General features: G+C 44.1%; 1 protein-coding gene across 4 annotated transcripts in view; it reads right to left on the reverse strand.

Annotated features, from left to right (window-relative positions):
- cadm3 (cell adhesion molecule 3) overlaps positions 1 to 21,285 on the reverse strand; it is a 174,187-nt gene that overhangs the window by 58,045 nt on the left and 94,857 nt on the right. For all 4 annotated transcript variants that reach the window (XM_078794759.1, XM_058091024.2, XM_058091040.2 and 1 more), the window contains one exon: positions 3,977 to 4,129. In XM_078794759.1, the coding sequence (XP_078650885.1) occupies positions 3,977 to 4,129 (153 nt within the window). The remainder of the gene's footprint in view (positions 1 to 3,976; positions 4,130 to 21,285) is intronic.

A 21,285-nucleotide genomic window follows, 5' to 3' on the forward strand; every position in this document is an offset into this window, starting at 1 on the left:
AACTAACTGTTACTGAAATCTAATGGATTCAGAAGCGTAAGCTGTAACTTACAACTTAATTTATTATTGTCCTAACTGTGTTTATTTTGTGTTAGTAAGTGGTTGCGTGTGTAGCATTATAGAGTGTGCATACAGGGAGCTACAAGCGCACCGATGTCTGGTGTTGCTAATAGCATTTTCCACCCCAATGGGTGGATCTACCAAAACATTTACACTACCGATGTTGTGTCAAGATTGTCTACAATCAATAAACGGATAAATAAATAGACCTGCGTTACCACTCTTTCATACACTGTAAGCCAGGGGTTTCCAAACCGTAGCTCTTTAGCTCATGAGCTACTGTTCCCTAACACCGGAAGTCCTCAGGAGCACTTGAGAGTGTGACCAATAACAGTGGAGTGGGCGTGCAGTGGGTGAAACAACTTAAAACAAACTGTTTTGCAAAGCCAAGGAAATACAACTTGAATAGGTGCAGAGTCTGGAAGATAGAGAAAGCTTTCTGTGCTGGTTATCATGTGTATCTGCTCGATGGGAGTCCACAACTTAATACAAAGGGCCAAAAAAATTAACATAATAGGTCCCCTTTTCTACAAAAAAGCACCTTAATGTTGCTATATGTGCTGATATAATAACCAGCTTGCTAGGTTAATTAATGGCAGCTTGGTAATGGTTTTATTTCATTTGAACATGCATCAGATTACAATTGAGTGCATCCCATAATCAGTTCACAGTTCCACATGTCCAAAAGGAGTAGGAAGAAGCAAAGCTTATTAAATCCTACCCCTCCATCTGGTACTTTTACAATCACTAACTGTTACATTTGTTCACTTCCTGCTTTCCATAATACAGTTTAAGGTTGTTGTTTTTTAATAATGTACCTCGTACCGAAGTATGAGGTGATATGAGCATCCAATGCCATAATGGGTACCATAGTAAGTGTCAATATAGTGATATATATAGCACATCATGACTGGTTCAAGACTCTTCATCCTTGTATTTAGCAAACATCAACTGCTTGTATTGTTTCTTGAATTGGCTCATCGTTGTGCATTGTTTGAGGTCCTTACTCAATCCATTCCATAGTTTGATTCCACATACTGAAATGCTATGGCTAGCATAACGTAGTCCTAGCATAGAAGTGTTTCAAATGTACTTCTTCCCTGAGATCATATTTCTCCTCTCTTGTAGAGAAGTATTGGATGACATTTTTAGCTAATTGCTTATTTTTAGCCTTATGCATTATTTTAGCTGTTTGAAGATGAACTATATCAGCAAGTTGAAGTATTTGTGATTTTAGAAATAAGGAGTTAGTATTATGAATTATCCTTACTGACCTTTTTTGCAGTACATTTAGCGAGTGAAGATTGCTTTTATAGTTATTAGCCCATATTTCCTCACAATAAGTAAGATATGGTAGAACCAGAGAGCAATAAAGAGTGTGGAGTGATTTCTGATTGAGAACAAATTTTGCTTTGTTCAATACTGAAATATTTCTGGTCACCTTATGTTGTATATTTTTAATATGCAACATTAGTGACATCATCTTGCGTTGGCATTAATTATACAATTTTTTGCCATTTTTACAAAAAAGTGCAATTAGCTAATCAAGGTAACGAACAAAAATGTGCAAACCTCGTCAATATTTTATGTAGCAGCATTTGATGTAGCGTGCCGTGCGCACGAGCCGTGGAAATGAAGCGTCATTGAATATTAACGAGGCGATAATACTGTACATATGGTGTTAGCTGCAAAAAAAGGCTTGTAGAGAGCTGAGAACACAAGGGAATAAAACATTCATGAAGGATTCTATGCAGGGCTAAAGAGGTAGCAAAGAAGCTAGCTGACGTGTGGCTGTTTAACAGCGACCACGTGTGACAACAACGACGACAAATGTGCACGAACGGCTCCGTTCTGAAACTCAATATCCCGCCCTGACGTTCCCTTGGGTCTCTGTTGGCTCTTCTGACATTTTACCATACATTTTTTATGGTCCGCCTCGCTCTCCAGGGTCATGAAAAATGTATTGAAGGCAGAAAACACAGTGTCACCGCTGTCAATTACAGCAAATGAAAAAGAGGCTTGAATCACAATTACTGTAAATTGAAAGGAGATGTGGAGGAGTTGCTTTCGTGGTAATTTGAATTTAAAAAGCAGAGGTGGAACTCGCTCCTTGCCCTTTTTGTCACGTTGCGCCACCGCCGCCCACCTAATACAAACCACGCTGACATTTCAGACCGTGCCGGCTTCCTGAGCCACTTTATTTCATTATCTTCAATGCAGCTCAGACAAAAATAAATATTTATGCAGGAGGGACGACCTCGCGTCACTTGACTGACAGGCGGAGCTCACATGCTTCCAACTCCACAAAGCAGAAAAACCTCCTGCTGCAGCCTTAATGTGAACATTTAATGTTTTCGTTCCACTAATTGAATTTCATTCCAGGAGAATTAGTGTAAAAAGGCTCCTTTTACACACACACACTGTGATGTAGCCAGAGAAGAGCAAAATGGAGAAACATTTGAGGGATAAACGCTCTCAGTGGGCTCAAACCTCGCTCGTCTGGATATTCTCACCTTTACAGGCCAACCGCAAAAATATGTCCACAATTAGTTGACAGCAAAAAAAAAACAATAAGCACAAGACAGAGACAAATCGATGCTTGAAAGAGCATGTGTGGCACTCCAAAGCTGATTAGTCCCAATCCAATCAATGAACACAACCGTGTTTGCCACCCCCCCCGGATGGGCTCACTGTGGTTTATTGTTGGCGGCGATGGCGGCAGCGAGGAAGCGTCACACAAAGGTAATAACGTCTGTCTGCAGACATGATGACTGAGGAGGAGAGGGCGTGACCTTACACAGAGGTGGGCAGCATGGATAATAACCTGGAGAAAAGTCCAGGAAGCTTTGACGCCGGGTGGGGGGGGGGGTTGCACACAGAAAATAATGGAATTGTTACTTTGGTCACACTTTAAATGATGTCCACTATAATTACTCAAATAATAAACATTGTGAGAGACAAAAAGTGAACTATTTTGGTTTTCCATAATGTATTAATGATTAATGATTGCTGTTTTGTGGTTGAATATGGACTATTCATGCATTCATTTTCTACCGCTTCTTCCTCACGAGGGTCGCTAAGGGGGTGTTGGAGCCTATCCCAGCTGTCTTCGGGCGAGAGGCGGGGTACACCCTGGACTGGTGGCCAGCCAATCACAGGGCACATATAGACAAACAACCATTCACACTCACATTCATACCTATGGACAATTTGGAGTGGCCAATTAATCTAGCATGTTTTTGGAATGTGGGAGGAAACCGGAGTACCCGGAGAAAACCCACGTATGCACGGGGAGAACATGCAAACTCCACACAGAGATGGCAGAGGGTGGGATTGAACTCGGGTCTCCTAGCTGTGAGGTCTGGGCGCTAACCACTCGACCACCGCTGTGCAGTCATGATGTCATGAACCAGTCATGATGTGCTATATATATCACTATATTGACACTTACTATGGTACCCATTATGGCATTGGATGCTCATATCACCTTTTACTTCAGTACCAGCTGCATTATTTAAAAAAACAACAACCTTAAACTGTATATTGGAAAGCAGGAAGTGAACAAATGTAACAGTTAGTGATTGTAAAAGTACCAGATGGAGGGGTAGGATTTAATAAGCTTTGCTTCTTCCTACTCTTTTTGGACATGTGGAACTGTGAACTGATTATGGGATGCACTCAATTGTAATCTGATGCATGTTCAAATGAAATTAAACCATTACCATTTACTTTGCACAAATTCACTCATCCCCAAATTCTGCCCAAACTCCCAAGTCCAGCAGGTTGGGACCAGGGCTTCAGCTGCTGCCTAACAGATGATCAAATCAGGGGCCTCGAAAACTCACCACACCCTGCCAAATGTCGCCCCAATGGATGTAAATGACTGAAAGTCCAAATCCAAGTCCAAGTGACCCACCTAGCACGGTGACGGTGGCCCGGGCGGTGCGCACCGGCATGGTGAAGATGGAGCAGGTGTACTCGCCCTCGTCGGACAGCTGCACCTCGGAGATGGTGATGGAGAGCTCGGTCGGTGTGGAGCGGTGCAGCTGGATGCGGTTATCTCGCAGAGCTGCGGGGAGAACACAGGTAAGACGGCGGCCATCATTACAAATGTGCATGCATAATTGATGGGGGGGCTCATGAATCTTTTAGCTTGAACTAAGCTGAACAGGCTAAGCCAGGCACTTAATTTTTCATGATCCTAATTGCTGGCTGGGTTTCTTTGGAAGATTTATGCCGAGTCATGATGTTTTTACAGTGCATCCTGTATATTGTTATTAATATTGCACTTTTTTTTGCATATTTCCTCAAGTGTTGCTTGGATGTTTGCTTCAATAACAAAAGAAAAGGAGGTAAAAAAAAACAGATGAAAAGGCCTGTGGAGGCTGAGGAGGGACGAGGATGAGAGAGAATGAATGTGGGGGGGGGGTGACGACAAGGGGCGAGGCGGAGCAATCATCAAGATAAAGAATAGCAAAGAGAGGTCGGGCAAGCCAGTGAAGGGATGCAGAGAGGAAGGAAGGAAGGCAGGAAGCGAGAAAGAGAAGGAGGGAGGGGGCACAGAGGAGGGACAAAAAGGACAGAAGAGGAAGAGTGAAAATTCCCAGCACATGGGAAGAAATCATTACTCGGGATGTGTGTGTGATGTAGCAGAAGGCGGTAGGCACAAAGAAGACAACGAGACAACGCCATCTTGGAGAGGAGACACAAAGTGAGCGTAAAAAAGACAGGAAGAAGAAGAGAGGATAAGTGGGCGTGTCCTCATTTTGACGTTGATGATGATGTAACGCTAGGAAATAATGACTATTCTCATTGACGGCCATGACCTCAACTAACCTCAATAAGTTTGTCTTTATACCTCATGTCCCTGCCTACCTGTCTTCATATTTGTCTTTCTGCTCACCTCCCAATCCGTCTCCCCGCTGTCCGTCCATCTGTCTATGACTCTGTCTACCTCCGTGAATGTCTCTCTCTCTCGCCGTCTGCCTCGTTAGCTGCCTCTTCTTTCTGTCTTCCGGTTTGTCTGTTTTTCCTGCATCACCACCGGATCTATTTGCATACCTGTTGCATACCTCCAAGTGTCCATCTGTTATTCTGTCTCTGCGTGTCTGCCCGTCTGTCTCTCCATCTGTCTGCATGTCTGTCCATCTTTCTGGATGTTTGAGTCTCTTGTCTCTGTCGTCCCGACAGTCAGCATCTTTGCCTTGTCGGTCTGTCTGTCTGTCCATCTGTCCCTCTGTCCCTTTCTCCATCTGTCCATCTGTCTCTCTCTCCATCTATCCCTCTGTCCCTCTCTCCATCTGTCCCTCTCTCCATCTGTCCCTCTGACCATCTGTCCCTCTGTCCATCTGTCCCTCTCTCCATCTGTCCCTCTGTCCATCTGTCCCTCTCTCCATCTGTCCCTCTGTCCATCTGTCCCTCTCTCCATCTGTCCCTCTGTCCATCTGTCCCTCTGTCCATCTGTCCATCTGGCCCTCTCTCCATCTGTCCCTCTGTCCATCTGTCCCTCTGTCCATCTGTCCATCTGTCCATCTGTCCATCTGTCCATCTGTCTCGTTCTCCATCTGTCCCTCTGTCCCTCTCTCCATCTGCCCCTCTGTCCATCTGTCCCTCTGTCCATCTGTCCCTCTGGCTATCTCTCCATCTGTCCAGCTCTCCATCTGTCCCTCTGTCCATCTGTCCCTCTCTCCATCTGTCCTTCTGTCCCTCTGTCCATCTGTCCCTCTCTCCATCTGTCCCTCTGTCCCTCTGTCCCTATGGCCCTCTCTCCATCTGTCCATCTGTCTCGCTCTCCATCTGTCCATCTGTCCCTCTCTCCATCTGTCCATCTGTCTCGCTTTCCATCTGTCCCTCTGTCCATCTGTCCTTTGTCCATGTGTCCCTCTCTCCATCTGTCCATTTGTCCCTTTGTCCCATTCTCCATCTGTCCATCTGTCCCTCTGTCCATCTGTCCCTCTGTCAATCTGTCCCTCTGTCCATCTGTCCCTCTGTCAATCTGTCCATCTGTCCCTCTGTCCATCTGTCCCTCTGTCCCTCTGTCAATCTGTCCATCTGTCCCTCTGTCCATCTGTCCCTATGCATGTCTGTGTCTCTGTTTGCCTGTCCAAGTCCATAAAGGCTCTTCAGGTTCTTTGTGCAGCACCGCCAGTCTAATTTGGTCCTCCAACAAGAGAAAGACATAACAAGAGGACATAAAGACAACAGTCTGGTGAGTGGCTGCACTCTTGTGTTTCCACATGAAAGCCGGCTTTGACGTCGCTGTGACAACGTGTTTGTTGACACGCAAAGAGCGACTTCGGCTGAAGTGACAGCGATACGACACGATTGGCGGTGGCACCGCGGCACGTTAGCTCGGCAAAGGGAAGCTTGAAAGAGGCTGACACGGCTCACCAGCGTGAGGAGTGAACGCACGGGAGAAAGCAGGTGCAGGAAAGCGGCGCGCAGACACTCTCATCCCGTCTGACGTTTCTCGGAAAGAACGGACCTAAGCTGGGATCAGTGCCGTAAATATTTAGGCTTTTTTTTTTTTTTAATGCATCACACTTGCCAGGCTGGCTTTGCCAAAGAGAATTAATCCCTGACAGCTAACATGCTAATCTGCTAGCTTGTCCTACTTTGTTGTTTTATTTGTTTATGTAGGCTGTCACGCTGGGCGTCTTGCATTAGCAGGAGTTGTAAAAGAAAAAAAAAAGCAAAATAAAAGCAATGCAACAAGACAACAGAGGCTTGAAGGAGCTGGGCTTAAAGTTCATAAGGATCCATATGTCTTATTTCCTCTTCCTGTGGCGGATGGTGAAGATGTAGTTTTAGAATTTAGCTCTAAAATTTACTTGAGGAAATTCGCTGCAGCACCACTGGCATTTAAAAATGTCATAGCCGTGGACAACGCTTCCGGTGGATTTGGGTCTTTCTACACGATGTAAAAAAGACGGAGAACCATCACCATTTTTACTCAAAGGAGCCATAGTCACCCATCCATCCATTCATCCATCCATCCAATCCATCCACCCATCCATCCACCCACCCATCCTTCCATCCATCCATCCATCCATCCATCCAATCCATCCACCCACCCATCCTTACATCCATCCATTCAACCACCCATCCACCCACCCATCCATCCATCCACCCACCCATCCGACCATCCATAAACCCACCGACCCACCCATCATCCATCCATCCACCCAATCCACCCATCCAACCATCCATCCAACCCATCCACCCACCCATCCATCCACCCATCCATCTACCCATCCACCCACCTACCCATCCATCCACCCACCCACCCATCCATCTACCCATCCACCCACCCACCCATCCACCCATCCATCCAACCATCCACCCAATCCACCCATCTAACCATCCATCCTTCCACCCGCCAATTCACCCACCCATCCATTCACCCGTCCACCCATCCATCCAACCATCCACCCAATCCACCCATCCATCCTCCCACCCATCCATCTACCCACCCATCCATTCACCCACCCATCCATCCATCCAACCGCCCACCCACCCACCTATCCATCCATCCATCCATCCAACCATCCACCCAATCCACCCATCCATCCTCTCACCCACCTATCCATCTACCCACCCATCCATTCACCCACCCATCCATCCATCCAACCGCCCACCCATCCGCCCATCCATCCACCCACCCATCCACCCACCCATCCATCCATCCATCCATCCATCCAACCATCCACCCAATCCACCCATCCATCCTCTCACCCACCCATCCATCTACCCACACATCCATTCACCCACCCATCCATCCATCCACCCGCCTACCCATCCGCCCATCCATCCATCCACCCATCCACCCACCCATCCATCCATCCATCCATCCAACCATCCTGCCAATCCACCCATCCAACCATCCATCCAGAAATGTGTTGCCACACTTGGCAATTTCGGTGGCATCTTCTCACTCTTTTCTCGTTGTTTTGTTTACCTGTCTCTATCTCGCACACACACACACCTTCACTCCACATATTTTTCCGTTATTACATCCAACACTACTCTATCTCTACGCCTTATCACCAAGGAAGGTCACTACATTTGTCTTCATGAACTTCCCTCTTTTTCGAGTGTGTGTGTGGGTGTGTCCACGGTCAAAATCGCACGTACACACGCACGTATACACACAAGCACACGTGCACGCCAACGCCCCTGGACTCTGCTCCCCACTATCACTCTTTTTAATTCTGGTCTCGTCAGCTCTCCTCCTCCTCACGTCGTGGTCTGACATCACACACATTTGTCATCGTCTCTTGACTGACTGGGGGCTTTTTTTCTCGCTCACCCCCCCCCCCCCCTCGTTTTTCAAGATAAACGCCATAATGTGCAGGTGTGATGGTTTTCCCAAAACAATGTGATAGCTTGCTATAAGTGCAGGTTTGTAAAGTCACGTTCAAGGGAGGTTCAAGAGCCCAAATTGTCCATAGGTATGCCAGTAGGCTGCATGGTGAACAGGTGGTTTGAGCAAAGACCTCACAGCTAGGAGACCTGAGTTCAATTCCACCCTCGGCCATCTCTGTGTGGAGTTGTTCTCCCTGTGCATGCGTGGGTTTTCTCCGGGTACTCCGGTTTCCTCCCACATTCCAAAAACATGCTAGGTTAATTGGCCACTCCAAATTGTCCATAGGTATGAATGTGAGTGTGAATGGTTGTTTGGCCACCAGTCCAGGGTATACTCCGCTTCTCACCGCATATCCGCAACACTAGTGAGGATAAGCGGTAGAGAAAATGGACGAATGGATAAATACTGATGAATACCCAACAATATCAGCGCTGTTTGAGTTATGAAATGATGACACATGCTCAAGTACGAGTGAATGCACTTTCACCGACAGCACAAAACACAAATGCACATTAAACACTTTTAAACCACATTTTTTTTTGCCAGGGATGCTTCATGTTGACATGCAGAGCACAATCTTTCCACCCTGGTGGCGGTCGGCAAGCGACTCCGCACCTTTCTGATAATCATGATCATAATCACATGATAATGAAGTCACATCCAACCATCCATTTTCTATACCGCTTGTCCTCACTAGAGTCTATATCAGCTGTCTTTGGGCGAGAGGCGGGGTAGACCCTGGAGTGGATGATAATGAAGTTAAGTAAAAAAAGATGTAACATCATCAAAAATCAGTCCACAGGACTGCAATCTACTTGAGATGGTGGGTTTTGGGAGCTGGGGCCGCATTATCATAACTGGCCATGACGTATATGTCATTGTAATGGACTAAAATGGACGCTGTAGGGAAGAGGAATAACGCTGTGGGAGACAAAGCACAACAAATAGTGTTGGTTTAGAAATACATGAGAACTTTTTTTCTGTCGCTTCTGTTGTCGTTCTTTACAGAATATCACAAACAAGACAGCCACCTGTGAGTGTGTTTAGATTGGGAGGGGGCCAACAGCAGCCCCCTCTGCTTGTTGCAAGTTGCAAGTTGGATGGATGGATGTATGGATGTATGGATAGATGGATGGGTGGGTGGGTGGGTGGGTGGGTGGATGGATGGATGGATGGATGGATGGATGGATGGGTGGGTGGGTCTATTGGATGGGTGGAGGGGTGGTTGGGCGGATGGATGGATGGGTGGGTCGATTGGGTGGGTTGATGGATGGGCGGATTGGATGGATGGGTGGGTGGATGGATGGATGGATGGATGGATGGGTGGAAAGATGGATGGATGGATGGGTGGGCGGGTGGGTGGGTGGAAGGATGGATGGATGGGTGGGTGGGTGGATGGATGGATGGATGGATGGGTGGGTGGATGAAATTATGGATGGAAGGATGGATGGGTGGGTGGGAGGGAGGGTGAATGGATTGGTGGATGGATGGGTGGGTGGATGGATGAGTGGATGGGTGAATGGATGGGAGCCAAATCTCCATATTAAAGAATGTATGGGAAACACTGGCAATAATTATCTATCTAATAATCGTTACTCCAACCTTTGTAGATGAATTAAAAGATGCTAACCTTTGACTTTGGCAAGTCAATAATAATAAAATAATCATAATTAAATTGATAAAATGGTAATAGTACTATCATGGGAATATAGCTGTTATTTGACTTCAACAAGATGCATTATTTTAATATGAAATAGAATAAAAATGCTAACTGAACAAAAACCAAAAACAATGAGATGTCACCAATGAGGGACATTTCACATTCAAACCACAAAAAAAAAACAATAAAACCGATGTGTTCAGCGGCTATAACAGCTGAAAGCTGATGACAGATGCAAGTAAAGATTATGCTGCCGTACATTCCGCACCGAAACCAGCAGTAAGAGCCCATATAGCAGTCTCAATGTTACTCATCTGTCAGAGGCTTTTATCTCAAGCAGCTGGTAATTCACTGACTGCGGTCTACAGTAAGAGACCCTGGAGGAAGCACTAAATCTATTCAAGAAGACAAAGTGCACGGCGATCAGGTAAAGCAGCGCATGGCATACGATGTAAGTGCTGGCAGAGACCATCTCTTCCAGTCTCGCAGGAGAGCAGCCTCTAAGAGACTCTTGACCGTGGAGAGGAAGGCCTGAGCTCTAATAGCATTTACTAGCTCTGCCACCTGGGACTTCGACATGGCAAGGGAGATCTGGACTGAGATTGAAAGTTAAGCCTGATGCCAGCATTCAACCATCAGACTGGTATTAAAATGCATTTTGATGCTTGTTTGCTTCAGACATTAAAAACGATACGCAAAGATGAAAGTTGTCCATGTTCAGAAAAGCTGGGTTACCGAACTAAACTGACCCTCATCGAATGTCGTCATTCCATATCATCTCAGGTACAGCAACACCTTGGAATACTGACCTGCAAAGACGATGGGGCATCTACTGGAATGATAACTAAAGAAAGTTTGACGCCATAAAAATGGCCACAAGGTGGCGGAAGTGCATTTGGTAAGAACTCGGCATGGATCGTTTGCATGTAAAAACACACTAGACATCGACAAAAAAAACTTTTAGCATGCTAAAAGTTTTTTTTTAGCATGCTAAAAGTTTTTTTTTCTAAAAACATTTGATTTGGATTTGAAGTGGAAAAATATCGAACTGCATTTGAAAGGTACTCTAACTGCAATGGCGCACCCCATGTAGTGCACCACTGAGCGCAGCCAATTTGGTTATGGGCATGGCGGCGCACCAAAAGGAGTTGTTATGTTTTCAGCTTGGCGCAATGAAAATTTCCTGACAAAACAGCCTGTAAAAGTACCAGATGGAGGGGTAGGATTTAATAAGCTTTGCTTCTTCCTACTCCTTTTGGACATGTGGAACTGTGAACTGATTATGGGATGCACTCAATTGTAATCTGATGCATGTTCAAATGAAATTAAACCATTACCATTACCATTACCATTACCATGTATTAGTTATCATTTTATTGATTTCTATGTTATTCTGTTCAATTTACACGTCATCACATTCCGTAAAAAGAAAAGGCACTGATTGTTGACAAAATGTTATCCTTTTTTAAAAAGTACCAAATGACCAATTTGGTACTGTTAACGGATAATATGTACAGTAAATGATACCCAACTGACAATAAGGTATTAAGATAAATGTCTGTGTGTCAAAAGTAGAAGTCTCACAAGATGAGACATGAGATTGCGTCTACGAAACCTCGATGAGACCAGATTTTAACATTAATTTACAATGAAAAAAATCTACAAAATATATGGCATTGCTCCGGAGTATAAGTCGCACAAGGCCAAAAATACAAAATTAGGTAGAAAAAAACATAAGTCGCACTGGAGTATAAGTCACATTTTTTGCATGTAATTAATTTTATGACCAAAACAGACATTACGTCCTCTTGGAAGGCAAGTTGTAACAATAAAAGAATAGAGAACAGGCTGAATAGGTGTAAGATATGCTAACACAATGCTTATTCAGCTACACCAAAAATACAGAAAAGGTGTCCAGTGTTTATGTAGCATAAACACTTTTTTCATTTATAAGTCGCTCTGGAGTATAAGTCGCAGGAACAGCCAACCTATGAAAAAAAGTGTGACTTATACTCCGGAAAATACGGTATTTGATAATCTACAAATATAATTTCTAGTATGTTACACTCTTTGTGTATCTTCTAAGACAAAGAGTCTGTATGATTGACAGGACTGATTGTTTTCATGGCATCAGTGAGTCCCAGTAAAAAGTCTGTACATTTATCCAGAATCCGAACAATATTGTGTGTATGTTATTAGATGACCTACAGGAAATGGAGGTGTAACTATGTACGTCTCCTCCATCTCTGCCATGCTCTTTGTGTTGGAAGCCTGCAGGGAAAGGGAAAGGAGTATCTCATGTCGTTTCAGCACATCCATATATTCCCTTTCCTCCTCTGCCTTATTTGCCTTCTTTCCAGAACTCTCTATTTGCTCTCCACGAGGAAGGCAAGTAGGAAGTGTTGGTGAAGCAAAGAAGTGCATCCCTTACAGACAAATATTTTCACACTTCAACTTGAGCGCCAACCTGCATACTTGCCAAATATACTTGGTGAATGTTTTGGGTGTGAGTGGATTTTTCCAAGCAGGGGTTAGATTCACAAAACTTCCACTTCCTAGCAATTCCTTTCAACCGATGTGGATGATGCCCATGTTCCCATCTGTTCATCTTCTCCTGCTCCCTTATCATCCCTCCCATCACGGAGCTGATATGGGTTCAGTGACCGCAGGCTCCTCTTGATCAAACCACTGCCTCTCATCAAAGGCCGCCAATTGATCCTGGATCAGTGCGCCGACCATGAAACACTTGTTAGACCGCCACCTTTTCTCGCTCTCTCTTTCCTAAACCTCTTGTCCCACTTCCCCCACCTTCTGATGGAATTAAAAATAATCATCTCAGAAGTGCTGTGTGCATAATCAATGAAAGAGGAGACGATGAGGCAAAGTTTGCCCGGGGTGCCGAGAAGTGGAAACGAGCCGGCATCGGTGCCAGTCACAAGTTGGAAGGCAGACGTTGTAGGATGAGTGCGTGGGCTCGTGGCGATGTGCCGCGTCGTGTTTACACCGCAGCAAAGCCGAGTGGGCGCTGCTGGCGTGTAACGCTGACCGAGCAGAACCAGATTACACGTAGAGGGCATGACCACGTGGATGCAGGCAAAAAAAAAAAAAATACCTGTTTACCCTCTCGTTCTTCACAGGAAACACTCGTATTTTTCCATTCTTTAACATTACCCTCCCATTTACATAGATTTCTAGTATTTTCTTCAGATGATCTAATATGTTCAAGGCCGCGGGTTGCCTCTGTCTAGTATCCTAAAAATAACATTACAGCTGAAGTCTTGGAAAATTTCAACTTTGTTCTCGTTATATTCATTTTGAAATATCCTAGTAATTATTGAGGTGTCATCAAATTAAGACTTTTTCTATCGATCCGTCTATCTCTCTGAAGGACGTCAGTAGCAGAGATTTATGGTAATGGTAATGGATTAATTTCATTTGAACATGCATCAGATTACAATTGAATGCATCCCATAATCAGTTCACAGTTCCACATGTCCAAAAGGAGTAGGAAGAAGCAAAGCTTATTAAATCCTACCCCTCGATCTGGTACTTTTACAATCACTAACTGTTACATTTGTTCACTTCCTGCTTTCCATAATACAGTTTAAGGTTTTTGTTTTTTTTTAAATAATGTACCTCGTACCGAAGTACTACAAGTATTTGTGGCAGGGAAAAAATGCACAGTGAAACAAAAATATGTGGATGAGCACAGTTTTTAGCAGAGTGGGAGAGCACGTATGAAGAAGAACTGCTTCAAGTGGCAACAATGGAATACAAATCAGATTTGAAGAAGATTGTTCAAGGCAAAAAATTTCCCACTATTTAAAGTTTTTAAATTAAAAATACAATTTTGACTTATTATATGGTAATGGTAATGGTTTAATTTCATGTGAACATGCATCAGATTACAATTGAGTGCATCCCATAATCAGTTCACAGTTCCACATGTCCAAAAGGAGTAGGAAGAAGCAAAGCTTATTAAATCCTACCCCTCCATCTGGCACTTTTACAATCAGTAACTATTACATTTGTTCACTTCCTGCTTTCATAATGTAGTTTAAGTTTTAAGTTTAACTTCAATAACAATACTAATCAAAATACAATAAAGTCTTCAGAACAATTACTAATTGTTTAAATATGAATTTCGGAAAATGCCATTACTAAGAGAGTCCATCTGAATGGCAAAAAACGTCAGTAAAAAAAAATGCAGAGAAGCCATCTTTCTTGGCATCTGCTAACCCTCTCACTCTAGCCGGTATGGGCATGCTGGAGTTTACAGTGAGTAACAACAATCCCGATTCATACCAAAAACAAATGCAATGTTAATGTTACATATCTGTATCCACCGTTGTATGTACCGTTGTTGTACCGAAGAAAACATGCAATGAAACGCATATGATGTTGCTTTCAAGTTAAGGGCAATCAATTTGGCTGTCAGATTTGACTGGATAATACACAGATAGCCGAGGTGGTTCCAAAGCAACCGACACCGAAAAGAAGATTGAAGATTTTATGGGTGGACCACTGTGGTGTCTCAGATTTATCAGACAAAAGGACTGCCCATCAGGGCAGACATGGCTTTTTGTCAAAAACTCCTTTCCGACTACGAGGAAAGGCTGGACGACTGCCAGTTGAAAGCAACATAGAGAGACATAGAGAGACAAGACCAAGAGAGACTGTGAAGATGGAATTATGACGCTGTTCAATTCTGACACAGAAGAGGATGACTTTAGTATGGCGATGAATGACTTTTCTGGTAGGCTACGGTTATCTACAGTACCGCTCAAAGTTGTGCAGCATTTTTCTGTCTTTGTTAGACCGAGTTTGTGCTGCTCTCTGAAGGGAGTAGTTAACAGCAAATTCTGAACCTTTTCCCAAAGCCGTCACATGGTACAGCCAGGCAGCGAAGCTTCGGACGTCATCAATTCCGGCTCCTCGCCCCAATGAATCAAGCTTCGGTACACGCTTCACGGAAGTAGATACTGTGAATCTATCCATCTAGTCGTCCGTCCATATGCGAATCTATCCGTCTAGTCGTCTGTCCATAAGCGAATCTATCCGTCTAGTCGTCTGTCCATAAGCGAATCTATCCGTCTAGTCGTCAGTCCGTATGCGAATCTATCCGTCTAGTCGTCAGTCCGTATGCGAATATATCCGTTTATCCGTCCGTCCATATACGAATCTATTCGTCTAGCAGTTTGTCTATATGTGAATCTATCCATGTAGTCGTCCATCCATATGCAAATCTATCCATCTAGTCATCCATCCATATGCGAATCTATCCATCTAGCCGTCCGTCCGTATGCGAATCTATCCGTCTAGTCGTCCATCCATATGTGAATCTATCCGTCTAGTCGTCCATCCATATGCAAATCTATCCGTCTAGTCATCCATCCGTATACGAATCTATCCATCTAGTCGTCCATCCATATGTCGTCCATCCATATGCGAATCTATCCGTCTAGCCGTCCGTCCATATGCGAATATATCCATCTAGTCATCCATCTGTATGCCAATCTATCCGTCTAGTCGTCCATCCATATGCCAATCTATTCATCGCGTCGTCCATCCATATGCGAATCTATCCGTCTAGCCGTCCGTCCATATGCAAATCTATCCGCCTAGTCGTCCATCCATATGTGAATCTATCCGTCTAGTCGTCCGTCCCTATGCAAATCTATCCATCTAGTCGTCCATTCGTATGCGAATCTATCCATCTAGTCCTCCATCCATATGCAAATCTATCCATCTAGTCGTCCGTCCGTATGCGAATCTATCCGTCTAGTCGTCCATCCATATGTGAATCTATCTATCCATCTAGTCGTCCATCCATATGTGAATCTATCTATCCATCTAGTCGTCTATCCATATGCGAATCTATCCATCTAGTCATCCATCCGTATGCGAGTTTATCCATCTAGTCGTCCGTCCGCATGCGAATCTATCTGTCTAGTCATCCATCCATATGCGAAAATATCCATCTAGTCGTCCGTCCATATGCAAATCTATCCGTCTCGTCGTCCATCCATATGCAAATCTATCCATCTAGCCGGCCATCCCTATGCGAATCTATCCATCGAGTCATCCGTCCGTATGCGAATCTATCCGTCTAGTCATCTGTCCGTATGCGAATCTATCCGTCAAGTCGTCCATCCATATGCAAATCTATCCATCTATTCATCCATCCGTATGCGAATATATCCATCTAGTCATCCGTCCGTATGCGAATCTATCCGTCAAGTCGTCCATCCATATGCGAATCTATCCATCTAGTCCTCCGTCCATATGCAAATCTATCCATCTAGTCGTCCGTCCATATGCAAATCTATCCGCCTAGTCGTCCGTCGGTATGCGAATCTCTCCGTCTAGTCGTCCATCCATCTATACAATGAAATGCTAAGCGTGACACCAAACCAGTTTGTGATAATAAAAGTGCTAGAAGTGCTATCTTATTGATTGTGTTGTGTGAGTCGGAGAGTGAAAAGTCCAATTAGTGAATACCAGAGTGACAAATTTGCGCGAGCTTAGTTAACCTTAAAAATAAATTGGCTTTTTTAAATCTTTGAAGTGTCTTTCTTTCCACTGTGGCTTCTTTATAAAGATACTTGAAGAAAAGGCTGGTCCACACGAACACACACAATAGAAAAAGTCTTCTTTCATGTTGTCGCTTTCAAACTCTGTGTTTTTGTCGGCGTTTGCTAATACACTCTCCGGAGGGCTGCAAGGAATGATGCAATGTGGATCAATGCAAGTTTCTTTTTCCCCTTCTCGCATTTCAATGCGTCAATTTGTCCGTGTTTCATTCAAAGACGCTTCACGCTGTAAGTGGCCAAAGCTTCTCCAAGCCGTAGGACGCGTATTTAATGGAGTGATTTACAAGCGGAGTACACAGAGTGCCCACCTTCTGCCGCTCTCCTCCCACTAGGTGAGAGCTTCCTCGTCCACGACGGTTTGTAAAGCACCAGGGAGCCATTAGCTCGTTAAACTGCACTGAGACACATCGCAGGTTTGATGCCTGCTGACATCGCAGGCAACCGCATATGAAATAATAAATAGGACTATACTTAGAGTCTCACCAAAACTCTGAAAAAACTTGACATAATAGAAGAGAAACACACGTTTAAATATACAACATCGGCTCCTGGGTTCAAGTGTTGAAGTGTTCTGCAAAGTAAATGTACTTTTGTTAGAAACTATCCAACTCTGAGCTGAATAGGCGTTTTTTTTTTTTTTTTTGTAATCAGGCAAAACAATTTGTCTCCACACTGCAACGTGTTTGTTAGCAAACGAGTGAATTTGCATGAGGGTGGAATGTGACCTTTAGACTGCAGTTTTGCATCAACAAACAGCTCATCTGCATCTGCCATTGTGTTCCTGCTGCACAGAATAACTTAAAGATGGTACATAATGTCTTTTCTTGCAATGCTTACAGGTGGGAAGTCTGCTTCTGGTTGGCACAGAAAGTAAGGAACAATCATTTATGAAAAGCAGATGTACCGTATTTTCCGGACTATAAGTCGCACTTTTTTTCATAGGTTGGCTGTTACTGCGACTTATACTCCAGATTGACTTATAAATGAAAAAAGTGTTTATGTTACATAAACACTGGACACCTTTTCTGTTCATGTTTATTTTTGGTGTAGCTGAATAAATAAATATAAATAAAATAAATAAATATTTAAATAAACAAAGACCAGGGTTCAATTCCGCCCTCGGCCATCTCTGTGTGGAGTTTGCATGTTCTCACCGTGCATGCGTGGGTTTTACTCCGGTTTCCTCCCACATTCCAAAAACATGCTAGGTTAATTAGCCACTCCAAATTGTCCATAGGTATGAATGTGAGTGTGAATGGTTGTTTGTCTATATGTGCCCTGTGATTGGCTGGCCAACCAGTCCAGGGTGTATCCCGCCTCTCGCCTGAAGACAGCTGGGATAGGCTCCAGCACCCCCGCCGCGACCCTCATGAGAAAAAGCGGTAGAAAATGAATGAATGAATAATCACCATTAATATTACCATTTTCATCATTATAGTTGTAACAATTTTTGGATTTTTTTTTTATTTTACATTGCTTCTTGTAGAGTGCTGTATCATTCCATCTGTTGTTTTCTGAAATCCGCAGTATTTGTGCAGTATTTTCCATATGGATCGGTTGAAGGAAATACATCGGTGTCTTTGTCCGGATTAGCAAGTTAATAAAATAAAGTCTGCGGTTGAATTTAGCGTTTTCAATCCGCCATATCTGCAGAGTGCGTCGATGCTATCGTTATTTTTATAAGTATAATTGGAGTTTTAAACTTTTCATTTGATTTCCTGGAAAGAGAGAGCCAATAAGGCAAATATTCTGAAATGCCATTCAGACGTTTTATCTTCGGGTAAACACAGCCTGCCTGTTGTAGTTTAATAAAACACTCAGTCCTTTAATAAAACATGAAAATGTCAATACAGAGCCCCCCAGTTATCTCCTGATAATTCCTCCAATAATTGCAGCTATCTTATCTTTGGCATAAACAACCTCAAAGTGCAATGCAGCAAATAAGACTTTTAAAAGAGTTGGACTTGTTTGTCGTCTTGTTTGTGCGTCTTAATGTCCCTCGTGTTCATTTTTCTGTCTCATTGTCTCCGTCTCCTCGCAGTTTGGCATTAATGCGCTGGAAAAAAACCATCTGTTTCTCAGCCTTCCTTGCCGCTCTAATCTCTTCTATTAGCGGCACTCTACTCCAACGCATTCCCTCAAGGCTATCGCCGGGTCCTTAAAAGGGTCTTAAAATAAATGATCAAGAATTAAGGACTTAAAATATATCAACAGCGGCTACAGCAATAGCAGACCCGTTCGGCGTTCATGGTTCCTTCTCGGAAATGTTCACGCCCCAAATTAAAGCGGGATTATTCGTCGTTGCGTCGGCATTAATGAACACGACCGGGCTCTGTGTCCCGCAACAATTAATTTCCTGATTTGCTTTATCATTAACGAGGCGGCTCCTGTTTGCTGAATTTTCATTAGCTCTGCTCCATTGCAAAAAAAAAAGGTTGCTTTTCTTAGTCATTTGCTTGTTTTTTAATTCATTCATTCATTCATTTTTGACCGCTTTTTCCTCACGAGGGTCGCGGGGGTGCTGGAGCCTATCCCAGCTGTCTTGGGGCGAGAGGCGGGGTACACCCTGGACTGGTGGCCAGCCAATCACAGGGCACATATAGACAAACAACCATTCACACTCACATTGAACGAATGAATTACAGACTAAAAAAAAGTTTCTTTTCCTCGAGCCATCATCTCCCTCAACAAGACGTAACCAAGGCAACCAATCGTCCTCTACAATGTAAACCCTTTGTTATTTATCATTTATTCTTCTAATTTCTATATTTTGTATTTTTTGTCATACTGTCTTGCACTGAAAATGGAGCTGCTGCAATTTCATTCTACTATATGCAAAATGGGCTGCACGGCAGTCATGTGGTTAGCGCAGACCTCACAACTAGCAGACCCAGGTTCAATTCCACTCGAAGCCATCTCTGTGTGGAGTTTGCACCTGCACCTTTGATTGGCTGGCCACCAGTCCAGGGTGTACCCCGCCTCTCGCTCGAACACAGCTGGGATAGGCTCCAGCACTCCTGCGACTCTTGTGAGGATAAGCAGGGCACATATAGACAAACAACCATTCACACTCACATTCATACCTACGGACAATTTGGAGTGGCCAATTAACCTAGCATGTTTTTGGAATGTGGGAGGAAACCGGAGTACCCGGAGAAAACATGCAACATGCAAACTCCACACAGAGATGGCCGAGGGTGGAATTGAACCCTGGTCTCCTAGCTGTGAGGTCTGCGCGCTAACCACTAGACCGCCATGCCGCCCACTCGTTTTTTATTTTAAATATAAACGTGGCTTTGAAATGTGAAGCTCTTTCTTGGTTGGCGTGGCTCAGCGGGCTCGACGCTAATTAAGTAAATATCAATTAGCGGGAACGGTGATAAAAGTCAGTTTCCCGTTCATGAACTCACGCGACCACGTGATGATGTTAGACATGGCGGAGATGTATCACCTCTTCTGTTAATCACCCGTTTGATCAATGACAGCCCAGACCTCTTCTGTCTTTATTTACCTCCCTCCATCTTTGTCTCAGACGTCCGTGACGAGCTCTTTGTCATGGCAACAAAGCTTTCTAAAACGCACAAAAATAAATAACTCAAAAAAAAAAAGCATCCATCATTCTGTCATGGGTTATTTATCCCGGTCCGCCGTGTTTTGCGGCGTCCGTCTCTGATGTGTCCGTACCATAACGTCTCGTTGGCAGCCATCGCTGTGACTTGTCGCTCATCGTTTTTTTTTTGTTTTGTTTTTTTTTCCTTCTTGCGCCTGCTTCACGTGTCATGGCGTCTGTGACTCGCACGCAAGCCGCCTGTCACTTTGTGTTCAGTGACAACGCGCCGAGCGCCATGTTAGACGAGGCTGCGGTGTACGCTGGGAGACATGTGTTTTGATAGCTAATGATACCGCGGCGTCTGAAAAATACAGACCGTCTTTGTCGTTCCGACGCTCCTTCATCCTTTCAGTCAACCGATCAGCAAACAGACACAATTTTTCTATTTATTTGATGATCAATTAGTTAATTAGCATTCTTTATTTAGTATTTTTTGTTCAACTTAACGCAAGTTAATTTACCCTTTCTTATTATATTTATACATGTTTTTTGGGTTTTTTTGGGGGGGGTTCTCTCTTTCTCTCACCAATATCGCACAATTATGTGCCTGTGTACTATTATCGTATTACCACTTTTGTTTCCTGTTGGTATACATTCCACTTCTCCAGCGACAAATCTGTGACAAATATATAATATAAATTATATAATATATGATATATAATAAAGTGGCACGGCCGGTGAGTGGTTAGCGCGCAGACCTCACAGCTAGGAGACCAGGGTTCAATTCCACCCTCGGCCGTCTCTGTGTGGAGTTTGCATGTTCTCCCCGTGCATGCGTGGGTTTTCTCCGGGTACTCCGGTTTCCTCCCACATTCCAAAAACATGCTAGGTTAATTGCCCACTCCAAATTGTCCATAGGTATGAATGTGAGTGTGAATGGTTGTTTGTCTATATGTGCCCTGTGATTGGCTGGCCACCAGTCCAGGGTGTACCCCGCCTCTCGCCCCAAGACAGCTGGGATAGGCTCCAGCACCCCCACAACCCTCGTGAGGATAAG

This window comes from Doryrhamphus excisus, linkage group LG11 (genome assembly GCF_037039965.1).
Source record: "Doryrhamphus excisus strain RoL-2023G ecotype Guam linkage group LG11, RoL_Dexc_Guam_v1.1, whole genome shotgun sequence".
Classification (NCBI taxonomy): Eukaryota; Metazoa; Chordata; class Actinopteri; order Syngnathiformes; family Syngnathidae; genus Doryrhamphus; species Doryrhamphus excisus.